General features: G+C 36.6%; 1 protein-coding gene across 2 annotated transcripts in view; it reads right to left on the bottom strand.

Annotated features, from left to right (window-relative positions):
* The window catches only part of STAU2 (staufen double-stranded RNA binding protein 2), a 175,897-nt gene that overhangs the window by 67,726 nt on the left and 85,694 nt on the right, over positions 1 to 22,477 (bottom strand). Inside the window, exon 12 of one of the 2 annotated variants that reach the window (XM_026056293.1) lies at positions 14,301 to 14,414. The exons of the other annotated variant lie outside the window; for it this stretch is intronic. Within the exon in view, the coding sequence (XP_025912078.1) occupies positions 14,301 to 14,414 (114 nt within the window). The remainder of the gene's footprint in view (positions 1 to 14,300; positions 14,415 to 22,477) is intronic. 2 annotated transcript variants of the gene reach the window in all.

Genomic DNA, 22,477 nt, shown 5'->3' with positions numbered 1-22,477 from the left:
AGGCAACAGGCATACCAGTGCCATCTACAATGAMTGGTAAAACAAAATAGAAAGAACAAAAGGGAGTACAAAACAAAAATCATTAATTCTATTAYAGAAATATTTGATATGACTGTAAACTGCAGCTTTCATGCAGTTTGAAGATAAAAACTGACTGTAGGAATAGCAGTCATACTTCTTGGAATACCATGTTTTATTCTCTGCTATGTGACATTCTTAGACAAAACCCTAGCTTAAACAAGAGCTGATACTAAACCCATGCAATGTAGCTAGGTGTCTGGTATTCTACATCAGATCAACCTCTATTCACATCAGCTGAATTTGCAGTTCTGACTGTATGTACATTTGTACAGACCAATCATCAGGTAATTTAATGGGTCCGCTCGTATGCAAAGCTACGTAAGTACCCTAATGTCTATAGGATCAGGAAACTGGGTAAGATTTTCTTAATGAACTAGCAGTGTGGTTACTCTTCTGGCATCACTATAAACTGAATAGGGAAAGCTCCTGCAAAAGACAAAGCACACATCCTTTAAAAAGCTGTGGTGCTTGTCGCTTCTGAATACCATGGATTAAGGTATCTCAAATCAGATGCCCAGAATCAGAGGGTGTGTTTGAAATGTAGCCTTTAAGTTTTCTCTGGAGCTTTTAATTTGTACTTTGTATCATAATCCATATTATTTTTGAAGTTTCACAACTCAACTTGAACTTTGCTACAACTGTCCAGATAGTATGAGTGTTACTACCCTCTTACACGTGGCACTGTCCATTACGCTGCTGATGGAATGCATCTTGTCTAAATATCTTAAGAAGTGCTAACTCTTGAAACAACTTCTGGCAGGCTGTTACATCTGTTTTTTACCTTCTCATGCTTTCTTTCCTAAAAAAATCTTTCAAGCAAAGAGGAATGTATTTCCATGTACTTTTTTCAATCATACACTTTACTATAAAATGCTACCCTTTTCTATTTAACCAAAACAGCCGTCAGTACTTTTTAATCACTCTGGTTTTTAGTTTAAAGCTGTGGGTTAATTGAAAATAGCAAGTTTACGCCTTATCACTTTTCTCACTGTTTAGTCATGATCAAAAACAAGATGTTCYTTAAGATATCTCATAATTTCATCAAATTCTATACTTGCTGTTTTTCCAACTGGTTTCAGTACTGTTCTCTTCACTCCATTGCTTATTTTGTCACATTTCCCAAGTCTTACTATAACTCAGTGCTTGTTATACTGCTGTATGTTCCACAGTCTATTTAGATATGAAGCGCTTTTGGCTTGTTTTCCTAAAAGGCATATCTTGTAAACAGAAAACAATCTGCTTCTGAAGTTAAGTTAATACTTAGCTTGCTCCTCCTCCTTTCAGTAACATTCTTTGATCTGAAATATAATGGTGACAATTTTATTTTGTCAAAKGCTTAATGCAAGTTAGTTTAGTTTTTTTGATAGATAAAAAAAATACTGCTGTTTTTCATGACTTGCCATTATTGTTAAGATAGCTTGAATGTCTAAGCAAGCTAAAAGCCAGATTTATGAGGTAAATGCAATATAACCGAACAAGTGTATCAAAGAAAGCATTTCTCTAGTTGAAGAACTAAGATGTACCATACTTAAAAACAGTCTGTTGAGAAGAAGGTGTGGAGACTGTCACCACCATGCTGTTCAGCTGAGTCTTCAAGAAGTACTGTGGCTTCTTTGCTACTGAAAATGTACTCATGGACTTCCCTCAAMACTAAAAGTTACTTTCACACAGCACCTCCAGCCATATTAAAGCTGGCAAGTTTTTGTTTTCTTCTTCACATTTCAGTATGTCTCTGTTAAAGACATTTTCTAAAGAATAAAAGTGAGAATCCAAATTGCAGAGTTTCTTTAACATTCCAAATAATAAAATTCTTTACTCAATGTTGGTCTTGTAACACTCAACCCTCAGACTCTATTTGACCTGAAGAGAGAGACACAGTCATCAAAAATATTAAGGATGAAGTCAAAATTTTATTTTCCAGTACACWGTACATATTGCCCTTATTGCAGTTAAAAATCACAGCAAAAGAGAGTCTCTGCGAAAAGAGGATGAATTTAGACTCTTTCCATCTACACTCAGCTCAGGTGTTACCTTTTCTAAATGTAAAACGACTAATTTAAAGGTATAGCTTTCTATTGCAAATGAAAATACATATTGTCCCAAACACAATTTTCTTACACTCTACTAAACACAGACAGGGATGGCTAGAGGCTAAAAATCTTTAGGTTCTCCACTGATGCAATAACTAAACAAAAAAGACAACCTTACTTGTTTCAGAAAGCTTTATTAGAATAGGAATCTTTGAAGACAAACACAAAAGATTCTAATATGTTTAGATTTTATAATGTAAACAACTAATTTAATGCATCACTAGCAATATACAATAGTCGCCATCTTGCAACATGAATGCGAGTAAGAAACTGATGTAATCTGTGAGATATTTCAAAATAATTAATTTGAGAATAAGAAAAGAACTTTTATTGTGTAAACCTTCCTCATTTTCCTTTTTTAAAAGGATCAGAAAACCAGCACTTGAGCACTTGCTAAAGGTAACAAGCAATCATTTGAACTGGCTTCTAAATTAAGAACATAGAATTGCATGAGGAAGGCTATCTGATCAAACATGTTTCAAGCATTAGTTAAAAAAACTCCTCAAGATTCAGTTTATCTAAATTATGGCCGAAAAAGCTCTCAAGTTTTTGCAAATTTTCTGGTACTTTGACATGTCTAAATTGTGAAATATTTCCCACCRTGTCAGACTTCTTCTACGCTAATATTTTTGTTCTGTAGAGRTAAATAGGGCTTTAAGCATCTTTGGTCAAGATAGCATTTGATGCCTCCTCCTTATTTGYTTATCTTCCTTTCAAACTTGTATCTTCTTCCTTAATTATTTTGCAGGTTAGATAATTATACCAAATACTTCTTTCAAATTTCTGTTGTTTTCCTATCATGTCAAGCATGCACATACRCGTGATGACTAAAAAATGTTCTCCTACACACTGATCCCTGTTTATTTTTTATAAATTTTCAAAGAATGATCCTGTTTTCAGGCACACTCCAACATCAAGTCCCAGACCCTTCAGTATTATCTGCATTGATGAACTGAGGCACCCTGTGAAGCCCCRCTCACATGAACAAAGCTTCACGTAGCTCCAGCTGTCTGACTAAATGAATGACAGGGTAGTATTGCACCAATTCACATGAAAATGGGGTATTGAATCATATATGACAACACAGAAATCCCCTCAGTTCACAATTTTATACAGCATGCTGCGCTAGAAAATATTACCCCAATTATTTAAAACAATGTTAAAGTATGAAATATTTAGGGAGCAGACTGAAATAGGACTCACTTGTTGAATAGCCCAATATTTTGAAGTAATGGTTGTATAGGTTTTTTATACTCTCACAAACCAKTTAAAATCTTTAAATTACTGGGATGAGCCCTGCAGCTAGTACTAGCAATGGGTGTGCTTTTTATGTAAATGTTTGGAGCATGAAAGGTATAGGCGTCCCAGTGTTCTCATCACACAGAGAATCCAGTCTTCAGCATGTGTCCTACTTTATCAAACTGCCCATCTCATAGATCCTGCAATAGTAGATGTACAAATGTGTGCCAAGATGTCCATTATGAATCAATGCCATATAATCAAGTTTTAAAAAATACTGAAGCAAATGCAATGCTCTTTTATAGACAGCTGAAGAGCTGAATGTTAAGGGAGTGAAGCTTTCATTCTGTCTGCAGGTTGTGCAGTAAGTGAGAGCATACATGGTAGAAGGAGACTTTCCGTGTACTGCTGGGGAAGAGAGTGATTCTAGCTGAAGATGTCTTACTACCTTAAACTGCCTTTGTGGCCTGCCCTAGCAGTCTCTGCTTGGGATCCATGTGGCAACTTTCAGTCATCATCACTAGCACACAGCTGGGAGGTTTGAACAATGCTGCCACCAGCTGGACATGGACTGGTGGAAAGGATGTGGACTGGTTGTAGAGCAAGGTAAGCATCTCCTTTCTTAAAAAACAAAAACAAAAACAAAAAAAACAGAAAAAGCAGTTTGGGGTTGCCTAAATCTACTCTCAAACTTCTGATAATTATTCTACAATTTCAACTGAAAATAGCAGTTGACTAACTGCAGAAACTTTGAAATTATCTGTTATGAGTTGCTTGACTTTTGCCATCTGTAGTTAAACCAAAGGGCAAGATTCAAAAGGCAGGAGACAATTGGTTTTAACACCACTTAACACCAATAGCTAGGATTTAGACTGGAAAACCATAGCTTAAGGATTCCTTGATTCACAAGGGATCTGAATCTTTCTTTCACATCTTTCGGAAGAGGGGCCCAGCCACCATGTTGTGGGACAGTCCAAAATGATAATCCCTCAAATTCTTCTGTTTATGCAGTTCTACTTGGCATGGTCTGTTTAAATATTCAGAGAGACAAGGAAAGTGATGACTCTGTGGGCATTGATTCCTGTTCCAGTGACTACACAACTGTATTGCTCTGTAGCATGAGGCTTCTGGTGGAAGATACATGTTCCTGCAGGGACAGGATAGAATAAACTTTACATGTTCTGCATCTTGCATGAGTACCTTCACACTGAGCTATCAGCTAGATTAATTCATCATCTTTCCCACCACTTATGTGAACCTCAGCCATTTTCCTAGCTTCACTACAAATACCCTAGTACAAAATTAATTATTTTTTTTGGCTAGAACTATTTTTTTCTTTATTTTGGACCAATCTGAACTTTTTTTTTGAGAGGATGAAGGATGAGAGAGGAGATTTTGGACTGTAAAATCAATTGTTTGTACAGCCCAAAGGATCTGCGGAAAACTAGGTCTCACAGTCTCTCTAATGATGGGAAAGAGAAAGAACGAATATAACGAAACACATATAATTTAAAGTTTAACTTAGAGTTCATTATTTGGGTTGTGCTTGATACCTCCTTTTTAATGTTTATTATCTCAAGTCCTGGACCCATGAGAGGGTAAAATTACTTGGAAGTACTCTTATATTTAGCATATGTGAAGGATCCTGCTGGTATGAAGCACTATTATTGGAACACAGATGATCTACATGATCTGTAAGTGCTACAAAATGGATATTCTGGGAATGTAGGAACTCCTGCATTAAATGAGAATATTGTACATTTAATGCTTTCGAGAAAAGTTAGTTGGTGACTCCTTCCTTCCTTTCTCAAATAGGGAAATGTTCTGATTCAGGGATTAGAGAAATCTGGTGTGACCACCAAAATCTATACTTGAAATGAGTTTGGGAGTCAAGAGAGGCAAGAGACAATGTGCTGTGTTAAATGAGTTCTAGAAAAGCATATAAAAACCTGCTTTTTCTCTGGGTATATCTCATGCTTTCTCTCTCTGTCAGGGAAACAATGCAATCATGTAAAAAGGGAAAGTGAAATCATTTTCTCAGGCAAACCATTAGTAAGCAAGCTAGAGTAAGTCTTCAGTTCTCTCTTCATGAGGCATTTTTGTTCAAGAACACAAAAACTGTTTAAGGAAGAAAGCAAAATGTTGTTGCACCATGTCTAGGAACTGACTTTAATCTTAGTGCTCCTAAACATAATTCCACCACTTCTTCTTAATCAGCAGAGATCCAGCTCTCTCATGTAATTATTTGTGTTCCAAGTAGCATATCTCAGAGAGTAACTTAAATTTGAACTGAACTTTAAATTGGACAGGGACTCATACAGATGAGTATCGACCTAAGTTATCTAGACACAACAGACAGCGAGAGTTTGCAATGGGAATGTGGTGCTCTCTAATACTAAATTTTCAGAAGTGCTTATTCTAGTTAACCACCAGGGCTGGTTATGCAGTGTAGACCTATGTCAAAAAGAAAAAGGAAAAGTGGTTTTAAACTCTGAGCAAATATTTAGGGGAAAATTGTACCAATTTGATCCAACTACTCCCAGTTAAAGTGGTGATAGAGGAGAGTGGTCATTTTTGTTATATCCCTCTGTATTTCTCAGTACATAAGCTTGGCTATTCCCCCGTAATTATTTATAAAACCTGACCTCCTCTTTTTCCCTTTAAGTCTACTGTGAAAAGATTTATTATGAGAATATGGCTTCTTTGAAATGAAGGGGGCTAGCATGTCAAATTTTGTTTCTACTTGCACTATGTAGATCCAGTTGTTGTATGATGATTATGCAAACAAAAATCTATGAAACTTCATTTGTACTAGGTGAATGCATAATGCTAGCCACTTGATATTACTTCATGAAAAGTGAGAAAACTAGGTGACAAACACTATTTTGGCAAAAAGACAATTCTGCAGATGCAACATGTGTAAATCATTATTTTGTCTGGTAGAATAGCTAAGGAAATGTGATTTATGTTGAAATGCCAATTTTATAATTAGTGTGTTAAGCAACTTCACTGAAATGATGTGATTAAACACATATCAACAAACAGACATGGTATTACTCTGATTAGAGTGTGGAAAATGCCACAGAGTAACTCTGGTGAGTACAGGGTGGGCAATGAAATAGAGCATATGTATTGCTAACATCATTCTAATACCATTCTGAGTTTTGACTGTTAGTTTTAATTCACAAGGTTTGAATGACTTTATCAGCCCTAGCTATTAAAATGAACACAGCTATTAGAATGAAAATGCTGGCATCGGGGGTCAAGATGAAAAACCCCAACTGCAAGACCAACTATTGGGGAAGGGGACTCCTTTCACTTCACTTTTGACTCCATCTTTTTTACCAACTTCTGTCTATCCATTTTTAACTGTTAAGCAAGGGAAGAGCCCAGCCCTGCTGTCTTCCTTCTGGCTGATGCTGCCGGGAAAAAAACTGTTAAGATTTCTTGATATTGCAAGTGGGCTGAATTTCCTGCTGTAGTGTGACAAAATAGAAAAGACACTGACACTTGTAGGTTTTCCAAACTTCTCTAATACGTGTCCATTTTAAGCTTCTTGCCTTCCCAAACAGCAACAGCAGCAACATGAAAATTACAGATTTTACATTTCACCATTGGTCAGATGAGCCTAAAGTAGCCGTAAAACTAATCAAACCAGAAGCAGATTACAAACTGAGGCCAGTGGCAGGTTAGCTCATTGCATGTTGTTTATGCCTTTCTTTTCATTTCCACATGCTACACTGCACTGAAAGCTTGCTAAGGTATTTTAATGGATCACACAAGCAACTATTAAGGGTGCAGTTTCAAAAAAGCTAAACATATCTAGGTCATGGCAGCTACAATTCTGCTTTTCCTCCTTCCTCCTGTGTGCATTCCTGTTCCCTTCCTTATGCCAGATCATGCTATTGCACAGTGAATTGCTTTAAGGGTGATAAACCAGATAAAAATTTGTACAAGAAAAATCTCTTTTCTTTTATGTGGAGTTAGTTTTTGTCTCGTTCTCCTCAAGTGAGGCTTTACAAGATGGATAAGCTGGTCCAATGGGTGGCTAGTGCAGAAGGGGATGGCATCCCATCCCCTTCCCTTGGCTGTGCAGGCCTGCTCTCTCCCTTGCTTCAGTTCTGGTACGCATCTAACCCCCAGTGGGCCAGTTCAACTCACTAACCAGGCTAAAAGATGGAGTTAGGTTCTGCCTGCTTAGTGGTTTAGGGAGCAGAGGAGCCCACAGGCAGGACTGGGGATGAAGTCAAGGGGAAGGAACAACCTTGCTACTCTTGTGAAACCTCACCTATGGTTGTCATAGGGATGTTCTGAGATGGTTTTTTTTTCAACAGAGAAGGAAATAGTACCCAAAACATTGGCAAAGTCTTGTTTTGTTATTATTTACACACCAAGCATGTAAGATACCATCAGACTGCAATAGTAGCATTTCATACCCTGTTCACATTACTGTGTAAACAAAGATACATACACGGAGCACTGAGAAATCTTATTCTGCATCTTCAGTAAGAGGCAGTCATGTTACAAAGCTGTTTGGGAAACCCTGAACGAGAGCACTGAAGCAGCCTGCCTGGAAGACAGCACTGCTTTGGTTTACATTCTGTTCCCATTCGGCAGTTAATTAGTAACTTATTTTTTGAAAATGAAAGATTACACATTCTGAACAAATACAAGCGTTTGATCTGAGGCGCATCAAGGAAAACTTCAGCAGTTGTGAGGGAAAAGCAAATGCTCTGTCACGTACATCCAAATTGAGTTAATGGGAAACAGAAGACAAAGAATAAGGAGAAAATGTACTAAAGCTTCCACACACAGCCATGGGGAGCACAGCAGACGAGCAAAAAGTACTGAACAGCAGACAGCAACCTAGTGAGCATAACTAAAACCTGATGGGATGACTCCTGACAGGAATGTCAATGTAAAAGGTGCAACTTTCCAGCTACAAAAAAGAGAAGAGTGAAGTTTGGTGCTATATATCAAAAGTAGCTTATATTTCTTTCACAGTGAACTTTCACAGTCTCTTTCAGAGTGTCAGGTGCTCAACTACGGCTATACCTAAGCCACCCTGAGGGTTACAGAGTCACGGAGGAAAAGGCAGCAGCCCCCAGACAGTATGGGCAGGAGAAGGAGCCTTAGCCGCATGAGATATTTTTACAAGAACAGGTAGAAGTCCTGATTCTGAAGGGGCTGTGAAGGAATCACTGAGCTTTGGAATACTGGCTAGAAGTTTTTTACTGAGTCAAACTACGCTTTTTTCCTTTTATTACAGAAACCACCCCAAAGAACTGAGAACTGTACAGAGGAAAATCAAGCAGAACTGAGATGACAGGGGAAGCACATAATACCAGTAGAAAAAGAAATACATTCATTTTTTAAAGAAAATCCTAACATCTTCTCATTTTTTGACTATGTCCATGACACAAATGTCTACTATGAAGTAAATCTGAACATTTTGAAAATATTTGTTTTGCCTCAGAACAAAATTCCTTTTAAGCAGGAATATTAATTCCTGTAGTGTCCAGGAAAAAATCTTTTTTCTGATGTGGAAAGGTATCTTAACTAAAATCCCAATGCCGTTCATCTTCTCTGGTAACAGCAGTGGGCAAATTCTCTTCCTCTTCATACTCACTGACAGGACTGTTAGTTTTTTTGTTTGGATTTTTTCTTTTGGGGATTTCTGGCCCTGCACGAGCAAGGAGGCATTGCTCTCCCTCGTGGGAATGGTGCTAACCCTCCTGAGAAAGTCTGAAGGAGTACCACTGTCTTAGGAAGCTGCTGCAAAGGGGCTGATAGGGAGAGACAGCCAAAACTGTGAAATCAGTAATACCATCAGAGGAGAGGGGAGAAGTAGCACTGAGGATGGAAACCAAGAGTCCTGACTCCCAACCCCACTGCAAATCAGTCAGTCAGTGAGTCTGGCTGACATAAATTCCCTAGGAGAAGACACCTTTCCCAGCATGCTCTACAAATAGTCCTCATTCCCTATAAAGTCCACCTTTCCTCCATGTGTTTTCTGTTAACCCAAGGTAAGGTTCATCTTAGACCTTGTCTTGAGTTTTGATGCTCCAAGCATTCGTCCCTCGAGCCTATTCGTTCACCTCCTGGGTCTCTCACCCCTCGAGGACTACTTCTCTCTTTGCTGTATTCAAGTGACATGAAGAGTTGCTCACCCCAGGGTGTCACCATAAGCCCTTAACCCTGCCCAGTAACACCAGTTCGCAGGCAGACAGTGATGGTCCCTTACATAGCTCATTTCGGTTTGTTTGTTATTGCTGTCTGTCAGACTTTCCATCAGCAATTTCTGAAACTGTTGATGATGGCATCTTGCTTTCAGTACAGCCCCCTCTCTGCTGCACTTTCTTATCAAGTCTATCTCATAAGTAACACTTCCATTTCTACAATTTCCACCCCTGCTTATTCTCTTTCCAGCTATTTTTACACTTGAAAATAGAACTGATAATAATGGTAGATTATATATAACATTACACAGGGAACCATTAAAATTTGTTATCTGTCCTAGAAAATAAAAATATTCTATTTTACGCATTGTGACAGGTAGGTGAATTTGAACAAACACACTCTAACATACAACACAAACATAATGGGATTAAGTGAGCATGGACTCAAGATACAAGCTGAGCATAAAAGATTCATTTTCACTTCAGAAGCACCTTATCAGAACTACTGGGTGAAGTAAACAGTAGAAGTCAGTAATAAATAAACTGAAAGTAATGCCAGCTCCAAAAAACAAGCATATGTTCAAATTCATATATTAAAAATGCAAACATTAAATATTCAAAATTATCAGAAAGTATTAAAGTAATGAGATTTTAAGAAAATCACTGGTTTTTGAGTTGTCTGAGTAGAGAACTGGTCACCCCTCAATGAATATCAAGTTATTTTTGGCTTAAAATTGTACAGGCAGAGTATTCTACACCAAGAATTCAAAATCTGAAGACGGGCTTTATCTGTTCTTCCCTTCACACTGCCAGGACTGACTTAAAATAATTTTATTTAAAAATGACTTTTTATACTTTTAATTTGCCTTCTGTCCTGCAAGTTGTAAGAGTGCACCCAAGACATTCTTTCAGGTTTTTCATAACAGCTATGAGAACTACAGGAGTATTTATATCCCTGAAGCAGAGTTCTGCAGTCATGTAGACTCAGAGCCAAAGCATTCAGAAAAATGCCCTTTATTATAAAATCACAAAAGATGGCAACATTGCAGGTTCCCAAAATATACATGTGAATGCGGAAGGTGTGTTCAACACTGGCTTTCTCAAGATGTAGAAGTGTGGGAGAGTAGGAAGTGGTGACCATTTTAACTGAAAGCAGCTTGCAGCTAATTTGTATAGAAAAAACTGAAAAATAGTGGAAAACTTAGGAAAAAAAAAGAAAGTCGATAAGGATGCTATTAGATACTGGGAAACAGAAAATAGAGAAGAAGGTATTTCAGGAAAAAAAAATTCTAAAAATCATTACATTTCTAGTAAAGAAGTTGGCATATCTGAATACAAAACCCAACAGAACATGTGGCAGGCTAGACAGCAGTGATATTACAGAAATGTTTCCCCTTTTTACTGTTTGTCAAAAGAGAATAAAAGTTACTTTTAGGAATAAAATACAGACCAACAACAGCTTCCACAGCACTGCTTCATGACCAAATGGGATACGGCTTAGCAATCAGGTATTTGAAATGCACACTAATTAGTGCCAATATGAAATATGAATTTTACTCTGAAATAGCTCAAATGTATGAAATATTTGGGAAAAAAAATCCATTAAAATCACAAGCTAAAGCAACCTAAAGAATGAAGAGATGAATTCTCTACATCACATAGGAAAAGAGCAAGTGATTTTGAAAAACTGCCGTGTCAAGTCTTAGTAGATTTGAATAAGCAAGAAAATATACTTATATTGGATTGTAACCATACTGGTATCTGCTGGGTAACAAATGTCCCACTGGATGTATAATGAAAGATATTCCAATATTACAAAAAACAAGACCAATCTAACAAGTCGACTATGGTGCTAGAAATGCCCTTGAGAACCTTTTTTTTATTTTTTTTTGGAGAACCATTTAACCATTAATAACTATTAATACCATATATATACCTAAATATCTATATCTATCTGTCTATCCATATATATATATACAAAAAACTATATACACTATTCGAATTTATCACAGTAACAAAATGGTTTCTACAAAGCAAATATAAAAAGCAGAATACGAGATGGGAAAAAAAGGGTATTTGGTCAACTATGGTCCTTCTGCCACAATATCCTGACAATTCTAGTATACAGCTGGTTTATTAGATGCACTCATACAAAAGATTCCACCACCTTCCTAGAGAGAAACTATTCCAGATTCTCATTCAAACAGCTYTCCATGAAACAATGTCAGAATTTACAGAATCTGTATTTTAGAATGAAAATGAGAAAAATTATCTTCACAAGCAGAGAAGACATCCTAAAGCCACACTATGTCAGGCCTCTTAGCTGATTCAGATCAACATGTCACCATTGAAATCACAGGTTTTTAGGCAACTAGCTCATCCTAATTATTATACAATATAAAAGAGAGATACAAGTAACAGATGACATTAGTTAAAGAGTTTCCAGACTTTAAGTTTTATAGTATATGGCAGCTTGCACTTATTTCATTTGAAACTTAAAAATGAGGATAATTCAGCTTAAGAAATGCGCAGCAGTCCTTTTTCCTATTTTTTAAGAATAAGGTATCAAATAAACCTGCTGTGAGGGAAATGGTAGAAAAACAAGAAAAATCATACCAAATCACAAAGGAATGAGAAGGAGAAGGATCTTTTTAGTCAGCCCATTAACAGCCCTAATTTTGTTACTAATTAATTCCAGTGCCTGACAAACACTTGATGTACCTTTTGTTTGCTTTATTTTGTTTTGTTTTGTTTGATACAGTTTTCTCTATCTGCTTAGATAATGGCAAATGCTTCATTCCAGTGCTGCCATCCTCCCCAACAAACACAAGCAGTGAATAGTATCTGTCCTCTCCAGAAAGTGGAATTCCTTTGATATTTAGGAAGGGACAATTCTGTGACTCCTGACCAGCATTTGGATCTATTTGTGACCCACCAGTTGCCACCCGGCTTTTAGATGATCATTTTCTTCTGCTCACAGCTCAGAGAAAATCTTGGCACAAGTGATGAGGCTTCAGTGTTGCAACAACCACCCAATCATGGAATGATAAACTTTTTTTCCTTTTTAAAAACTTGTGGAAAATTATATAACTAAGAAAAATGAGGAACATTCTTTATAATGCAAATTGAAGCAAGATTAGGAAATTCTAGCTTCATAATGGCCCAAGCAAACTTAATTCTACTTATTTGTGTACATGCTATGCTATAAACTTTAACTATGTGATTTTATGTMTTTTTTTCCTCACAGAATTTCCCATTTGGAGCACTGAATGGGTGCACTAGGGAACTAGGGCTGCACATAATCTGGAATTTCCTAGCTCCAAGGTGCTTGGCTTTGCAGGCTCAGTAATGCTTTTTCATTTAGTAATTTTAAATATATAATTATTCAGACGGATTAAACTTGCTTTTTGCTTACACAGTCTTTTTTTGTTTACATATCATACCCTAGCCTAAATAAATGCTTAGACAAAAGCCAAGCTGGCTGGTAGCCCAGAACGTAGTTGTTACCAAATTGACAGAGACCACCTTAAATTCACTGAAATGTCTAAATATTGTATTTGAGATACAACTATATTTTAAAAGACGATCTTTACTGAAAGAAAAACTGACAGAGTTTAGAACAGTATAAACCAGCTGCTGGATGAAATGGGAATTGAATGGAATATGGCTGTCGAATCAGTCTGACTTACCACAGCTCTCCATTACTGTAAAGTACCAAACACTTACAGACAGGAAGTATCCTCAAGTTACCATGTAAATAACTAATGAGCTTAGTTTATGCTAACAACTAACTTCTTACAAACTTCTAATAAAAAAACACCAACCTAAAATACAGCTAAGAGCATCTGAACTTTTCCCCAAAAGTAACTAATTCTGATAATTCTTAAGAAGACTCTTCCTTTTTCCCTAGAGAATCTTACATACAGTCTGAAAAAATGTATGCTAGATGTTAGCACAGTCAATTTAAAGATGGCCTGCAAAGGCAAATAGAAATGGTGCTTTTTCCAACCTACTGAAGATCTGAAAGATGCAAGGTTTGGTTTAAAGTTTTCTTCTATTTGTTTCCTTTTTTGCTTTGAAATCTTTTGGAGTATCAAAGACTTGTCTTGTCTTGATTTTATACATAAGAGTGTTGGAGGACAAGAAGACCAGCATGGAAGTCCCCCTCAATTCCCACCTGAAGCAGCTAGGTGATCAGTGATTAATGAAGAGAGTTTTTTCTGCTGGCTGTCTGCCAGAAGCTTGAATCAAACATTTTAAGAACAGCCAAACAAAATGAGAGTTTTGCAGAGTCTGATTAACAATCCTTTTCCCCTCTCAAATGCCAGTTTCTTGTGACAGATGATGACTTCATCTCACTTGTTTTACAGCTACTCATAATCTTCCAGTAAAAATTGGATAGACAAAACCTGATACATGCATAAAATTAAACAAAACCTACACAGAAACCTGACTCTAAAACCAAAACAAACTCTTTGGGCTTTCTTAATATATCTTAAAAATCTGAAAAAGGCCACATATAGAGTTTTGTCCTATTTTCAGGTCACTCCTTAGATCTAATCCCATTATGGTAAGATAGGCAAATCCCAGGGATAAGCACATGCCATATGAAAAGCACAGATGTGTCTAAATTTGAAACACGCTAATGCTGACATTCTGGCCTTACTAGATATTAATAAAATTACAGGAGTGCGGGGTGAAGGTATTATACCTGGTCATGGCTGGCTTCAATGGAGCTTCCGATACCTTGGAAAGTCATCTGCACAGGAGACAGTGTCAAACAGGTCATACACTCTTTGCCATTTTGTCTATCACTGTAGTGTACCTATAACAGAATAACATACGTAATCTGCTAAACACCAGGTTTGCACAAGGGAGTCATGCTAAAATACTCTGTCCCTTTTCAACAAGTTTGTAAGAAGAATTCCGCACATTTACATTGAATTCATCTTTAATATAAAACAAGGAGTGTGTAAAATACTCTAGGTAGTCATGTACTGAACTGGGGGCAAGTCTTCTGTGATATGTTTGTTGAACAGTTTTTAAGTGCTATGCTCTTCAGTTCCTGAGACCTTTGGGGCTGAATTCGAGGCATTATATTTATATAACCATAAGAATCAGTTTCAAGTTATAGTTTCCAACCTAGATGTTATCTTTAACAGCATTTTGTAACTTAGTTACAGAACATCCACATAAATCATCATATCTCCAAAAACTTGGCAATAATAGTTTTAATTTTTCAATTGTAATGCCATTTTTATTGAAATCAACTAACTTTTTTGATATTGCTATGTAATGTCGTATATTTGAACTTGCCTTTGTAATTGAATTAAAATGACAGATAACATGGAGAAGAATTCACATTCTTCTTGAGATGTCTAGGTCTAGGCTATCCTTCTCTAAGAGTAACTCATTCGCTACTAATGTCCAGATGTTCATGTTAAACTTGATTCTTGAATGAAATACAGAGGAAGATACTGCTTCTACTTAAATTATTTTCCTTGCCTTGAGGTCATCTTCATATAGTTCTTAAATCCCCTAAAGAAAGGACGGATTTTAGTTTGTTGAGACAAAAGTAATTTAAATGTTGTCAGTATTTCTTTATTAAGAACAGGTTGCCACTCATGCTGAATTGTTGAAATATTACAATCTGCTACGTAGCTCCTGGTTTCTAGACAGGCAGATCAAGCACTTTGCTCTACAGCAGAGGTGGAATTTAGTTTATGGTGGTAATTTACATTGGCTATGTGACCCCTGTCAGAAACGGAAAGCGAGATCAGTTCTGCTGGAGCTGATGCTAACTAACCTTTTATGTTAGTATCTATTTACAAATGTATAGATCTCAGGGAAAGGTTATACGATAAAGTCTCATCTTTACCTTTAAGCTACAAAATTAAATACTATTATTTCTGAAGAGAACTAGGAACTGTATTAGACTTATTTCTGTAGAACTGATTTAGAGATGTCTATGATACTTAATTGTACACCATGTGTACTACACCCATTTTGCCTAACTCTTCTCTGCCACAGGTGTAAATTGGGAATAATTCACCTGACGCAAAACCAATGCAAAGCTCGCTGAGTGAGAGGAAAAAGAAGTCCTTGGTACATTACAGAATTAACTTTAATGACAGACAACACATAAAAACAGTTTAGCTGTGGTCAAAAGTAAGATATAGAATGCAGACTTCTCCTTTTACTGTGTATAGAAATATTGATTTAACTCAGCCCTTCTTAAAGCTTTCTGGTCCATCCTTTCCTCCTCTCTCAACCCTCACAATATGTGCCTACTAAATTGTTTGTGGCTCTCTGCCAGAAAAGCCATACTACTTACTTAGAAACCACAAGAGGACCCTTCACATATACAATGGTTTAACTTTGATTAATTGAAAGAGGCATGAAGGTATGAAATTTGGCTTGCAAATATAAACTCAAGTTCTTTAAATGTCAGGGACTACTGTTATGAAAAGAACTTAGTAAGCCTCCACAACTGTGGTATCTGGTTGCAAGCTAGATATTCCGCTGAGTATCTGCTGTGGGAGTGCAAATTGGGGAAATGGGGCAGAGAAGCATGCGCAGATGATTCTGCACTGCGAGTATGACATAGCGCAAGGGCCAAAAGCAGCTTTCCTAGGAAAGGACATGTCTTACAGTATGCATGGAGAAATGGAGCAATGGAGCATTCAGAACTGCATAGCATGTTGTAGGCTTACTGTTAATGAGAATGATATGAATGCAGGTGCAGTTCACTAATGTCCACTAGACTACAGCAAGTTTAACAAGTTGAAAGAACAAGAGATATCCAGAAGAAAGATTACAATAAGTATTACATGAAATGATAATCTGCAACAGCAGAAGATTTGATCTGTGACTCATTTGTAGTTCCAAGATGAGAATACAATAAATCTGGAAGTCTAATTTCTTTCTAGGTTTAACCCTACTGAAGGAATTTTTTGATGCACTTTTGGCCTCATCTTACTGGATACAGACCATTGCTTAGTAGTTTCTTAAGACAATAGTTCTCTAGTTATCTCTTACCACGTTGAAGCTCTTCAGTTTAACCAAAATAAACATTTTCTATGTCAATGATATAAAACAGTGATATAAAAACAAACTACTGGACTTAGAATGGGGGCCAAAATCAGTTTGTCCTTTCATCAAATCTCTCTAGGCTACAGAACTCTATACAGTCAACAGAAACATTCTGATTTCCTCTATACATTTTGGCAGGTGTATGCATGATATCCCAGTAAATCTGTGTTGTTATTAACCAGTCCAGCTGCTACATTTTCAAGCTCTCTCTATTTTAATTCTCCTTCTTCTTCATAATTGATCTATGATCTAAAGGTTGTTTTCTGTCAACCAAGCAGAATGCCCAAAATAGGCACTTTGGAAAAAAATAGTAGTAGTCTAATAGCTATTGAATAGTCTGAATAGCAGCAGATGCTTCCAGGTTTTCAGCCAGAAGTATGTTGTAAATGTTTCAGTTTATATGCCCATACTAGTATGACTAAGTATGGAAGGAACCTGAATATCTATAAAACTGGTTTAAGGATATCATTAGCATCTAAGGCAAGAAACATGAAGGCAGAGCAAATGTTTTCTTCAGTATCTGTGATCAAGGAGTGGCAACTGAAGGCTGGCCAAGTGCTCCAAGAGTGATTACATGGCCATTATTAATAACTATAATAATACTTTGCTTTTGTAAGTCACTAAGTGCCTCTAGTTTAAGCGTGGAGAGTGCTTAACTACTGCTCATCTTCACAATAGCTCTGTAGGCAGGTAAGGGCAGCTTGTGGACCGAAGTTAAATGACTCACCCAAATTCACTCAGAATTGGCAGCAGTGAATGGCAGCGTTGGGACTATAACCCATGATTAAGGCCTGGAGCCTAACCACAATTGGGCATTTTCCCTTTCCATATATTAGGTAGGTAAAAATAAAAGGGTTATGAAAGCAATTACTATCCAAGTGCAGTGCCTAATTTTCAGGCTTTAATTTTTTTGCAATTAAGGCACATTCATAAATTAGCTCAGTGCACTTTAAGGATTAAACTGCAATGAAATTTCTCTCATTAAAATTCAGAATGTTTTATTTGGATAACATATAAGAGACTTTAAAGAACAGCATTAGGATTTAGTTAGAAAATAATGCCCAGGTTAATGTACTGATGCCTGTGGGAAAGGTGGTGCAAGTTTCTGAGCAAAATTCAAGGATCCAGCCTCAGACTATTATGAGTGATTTACATGTAATTCTCTTCAAAGGTATGCCTACACAGCACCAAGCAGTGCCACAACAAGATCCTGGCAATAATTCTAAATGAGTCTGCTCATTTATTGGGAAAAAGCATACAGCACCGCTAGCTTTTCTCCTGGGTAACTACACACTTCTAGTATCAGAGATAAATCATTTATAACTAGCTCAGGAATCCCAAACACAGCACTTCATTGTTCTGCGTAGACAGGGCACAAAACCTCTGTCTATAAAATGCAAAGTGCATCCCAGGCATCAAAATAATGAAGTAAATTCTAGATGACTTTTTTTCCACAAGTGCATGCCATGGATTTACTCATACGTGTACACTTTTATGTTTGATATTCTCAGGAGCTGCAACTATACACCCTTTTAAGAGATTATTTCAGGCAGGAATAAAACAAGTTGTATGGTATGACTATGCATGCAGGGATACTACTAACTGGCATATGTATATTGAAATGTATGTGATGGTCTGAATCCATTTTACAAGTATGTCAAAATTTGGCCCTTGTTTGTAATATTTTACATTACTGAAGAGATGCAAATATTTTGAAGTACATTTATAGCGTCACATAAAGAAAGACATAAAATGAATGTTTGCAATGTTACAACTGCATGTGGAATGGCATAGCCAAAATTCTCAACCTTGTATGTTTTTTCATAAAGGAAAAACTAAATTGCACTGTATAAAACTGCATAAGAAATTAGACTTAAGGCTATTTCTACCATAATGCTGTTCTAAAAGCAGAAAAATTCCCATTTCTTTTGTAGTTATGTAAATACATGTTTCTTGAATCTAGCTTTACTATAAAATCCTTCACTATGCTTAAGCATGCTGATAGAAACTGTAAAAATATTGCAGATTTCTCTTGCAAGAAGCTAGCTTAAAACACTGGGTCACTATGCAATTTCAGATAAGGGCCATAGTCAATCTGTATATATTATTCTGCAAATACAATGTCCCTAACTTCAAGCACAGGAGTAGTCTCCTGGTCTTTAGCAGGCACTTCTGATTTTAAACATCCATCCTTTTGCATCAAGGCATGCAAAGGGGGAGCTATGTTTTACTGACTCACAACTCAGGAAGGGGAGAGACCTGCTATACTAATATATAATTACTAAGCTTAACTGTAAGATACTAAACTACTGTTTGAACCAAGCTAACTATATATTACCGAGAGACTGAAGTGAGCAAAAATAAAGGCTAGTATTTTCACACACTGCTGCTTAGATGTTCACAGTTTGAAACACAAATTCTGTCTGGCCAAACACTTTCTTGCTTGAACATTTACTAACTTAAAAAAATAATATGAATTACTAAAAGAAAGAAGTCATCTGTGACAATGGAATTCATGTTTCCAAACCAAAAACTACTCTGAGTCAAAGCATCAGCAGGAGTCTTAGAATGCTAGACAGAAATAAACTAGGTAATAAAATGCCATTATGTTCAGCAAAGCACAAATCTTCTGGATTGACAAGCCAGGACTATTCTGTTAGAACAAAGGATGGTATTCCTTTAAATCTGCCCCTTAAAGTGAAAGCACCAAAGTTTGTCCTGAATTTACAGGAAAATTTCAAAGATTCTACATAGGTTGCTCTGGATTTACAGCTGCCAACAAACTAGAATGTGTCTCAAAAATCAAATGTTAAAATAAGTAGCTTTGACTTGCACAATGGTCTCATGAAGCATTTTGTTCCTTTAACTTCCTGATGAAATAATTCTCTTTTCCATATTTGTCTTTTATTTTACTATTTCTGTTACTTATCTACTGGGAGTCCTGTGATCTTCTACTAAAGAAAATTTAAAAATCCTGTTTGTGCTCAGACTCTGTTTTATGCCTATATACCAGTGAAGAAATACGTCTGGTGCTAAAATAAATTAAATATATTTGGTAATTTCAAATCATTTTCTCAAAGTGAATTTTAGGACTTTTCACAGTGTATTATTTCACAGTGTAGATCCTGGTATTATCTATAGAGATTTTCCAATAAATAATAGATTAGTCTTTTCAAACATGGAGTAGCATATTAGAAATTCTTAGCATCTGTTTTACAATTCCACAGATTTTATTTGTGAGAGTAGGACAGAGTAGGACTACAGTAAAAACAAAGAAAACAAAATTAGGGGAAATCCTATAGCATGAAGAAAGTCTTTTATGAAAAGTTGAAGATACAAAAAACAAGACCAAGATGAAAAAAAATTGTCCCAGATGAAAAAATAAGACATAAAAATAAAAATCAGAAAAAAGTGTTGAATCAAACTGTTTCCTGCAATGCTGGAGTTCCTTGATGTAGTGCGATTACTAAATATAGTATTTTACTAATCTCAGCAGGGAGCTGGCTAACTGCATGCCCGTCAGATGTTTTTAATGGTCACCCCCTGTGGAACAAATCTAAGGAGTCCATGAAAAACACCCACATTTAAAAAAGACCCCTTGCTAGATCATTAAGGAAGGATAAAGGCCTGTACATTCATATGTGATATATAACACAATCATTGTGTCAAGAAAACATATGTTTGATTAGTACGCCTCAGGTTCATTAATCGCTGTGTCTGCTTCCCAGCAGTGGGCAAAGCCTCCATTGTAGCTACTGCTAAAGACACTCGGTAGCGAAAAGACTGACAGTTCGGCAGTAAATCTTGAGCTATTCTAACATGCTCTTCTCTCACAGAGTTTGAATGCCAGTGGTATCATAGCCTTAAATCTCCACTAAAATACACAATCCAAGGTTTTTGACTAAGAAATAAACCATTACTGCGCCATAAATAGATGACAATAAGCAGACTAAAGACACTGTCATAGGTCTGCGCACTAGTTATTTATATTCTTGACTACAGTAAGGCAGACAGTTGCCATCTATAAAAACACATAAAGCATGAGTAAGACTGAAAAGGCTTATTTGATACAGTTCCTAAAGGGAACATATCAAATATCTGTTAAATGCAAAATAAGCTTATCTGAGCCAAAGATGCTTGGATGTCATTTATTTTATGCTATTTATATATCCTCTGAATCCAGATCTCTTGTTTTCAGTGATGCAGGTGATCTGGAAAGTTTGGGCATGTATTATGTTCAGTGAAGTAAGGGAGACCCAGCTCTGTCCTACCACTGGAGCTAGTCCACCACTGTGATGTTTGGCTCTAACCGAGAGAAGATTAGCTAACGCCACTGCTGCTGCAGTAGCATGCAGCAGCATCGGGGCAGGAAGGCATTCACTGTTTATCTTCCATCTGCTAAACTTTAACCCAGGCCTTTAACCCTTATAAATACAAGTATTTGTAAGAACGGTGTTCCTGTGGTGCACATGCAAAGTATGCAATTGTAGTTTCAACAGGTACCACTCAAAAGTACAAAGAGAACTGCTTGTCTGATCAGGGAACCTGAAAGCATGAGATGGGACGTGGCTTTCTATTAAAATAACCCAATTACATTGCAAAGCACCTTGCTACTCTGTTCACTTCCTGTAGCCTGTAACCAAAACACGAACGTACCTAGAGACAGAGTAATGTTACTGCAGAGAGTTACTGAATATAATCTCCCAAAAAACACTGAAGCCCATGAATAAGAGACACCCGATAAAAAAAAAAACAAATGAATTATTCACAAGTGAAAACACTAAAGCACTATAAAGTAATGTAAGTTACACCTGACATGGTTTTAGYAGAAACACCTTATCTGTTGTAATTAAATGTAATTATTCAGATGACTAGTGTATTTTCAGGGAGAGGAGTCAAAATTAAATTTCTATTTTACAGTCAAAGTAAATATGAAAGAGACATCTGCATACAGAGAAATCCCTGTGATCTCCTGCTTTCATCATACAGCCTAAAAAAATGAAGGAGGTGAGAGAGTTTGTGTTCAGCTAAGAAAGTATGCAGAGAAAGAGCTTATTTTAGAATATTTGTAGAGGAGCAAGTGCCTCAGTTATCACTTCGAACAACTGCCTCATTTGACAGAGGAATTTGGTCAGTGTGGAGAGAGAAAACCATTCAGGTTTAAAATAATATTTTAGCAACAATATCAATGGAATATGTTTTCTTGTACATTCTTTTTCATTATGAAGACTCACTTAAGTGAAGAATTAAGGATGTGTTAACTATTCTCTGTTTACAATCTGCAAGCAAAAGCCCAAAGCGGAAAATATTACATTAATGAGCATGGAAGAGCATCACTATGAAACTGCAAACACAAAACCAGCTGCCTGAATTTACTGAAAAATCTAACAATTGCACAGACACTGCTTTTGTGCATTAACTTCGACATATGACATCACACATAAAGAATTACGATTCTTTATAAACAAGTGAAATAAACTGTATAAACAATAAAAAATCATTCCACTTCTGAAAATAATACTGCTTCTTTGTGCCCCAGTTCTGAATGAGACTGAAAGAGATGACAGCTAAAACACCCCTCATTCTCGGAAAGCCTAGTCTTCCGGCACAGTGAGGGGAGTAAACTGTGACTCTGCTGTCTGCTTTCTTCTTCTCAAACTTTTCTTGTTGTGTCTCTTTCTAAGGCTTTATGCTTCAGAGCTGAATTCCCTTATTTCAATTAAAGCTAAGCCACAGTCTACAATGAATTCAGCATCACACTTTCACATTTTTGCTAACTGAAACTTCCAGTCATTC

Source organism: Apteryx rowi, unplaced genomic scaffold (genome assembly GCF_003343035.1).
Source record: "Apteryx rowi isolate R43461 unplaced genomic scaffold, aptRow1 scaffold_130, whole genome shotgun sequence".
Taxonomy (NCBI): domain Eukaryota; kingdom Metazoa; phylum Chordata; class Aves; order Apterygiformes; family Apterygidae; genus Apteryx; species Apteryx rowi.
Note: the sequence above shows the minus strand (reverse complement) of the source record. Positions and strands in the feature narration are given on the sequence as shown.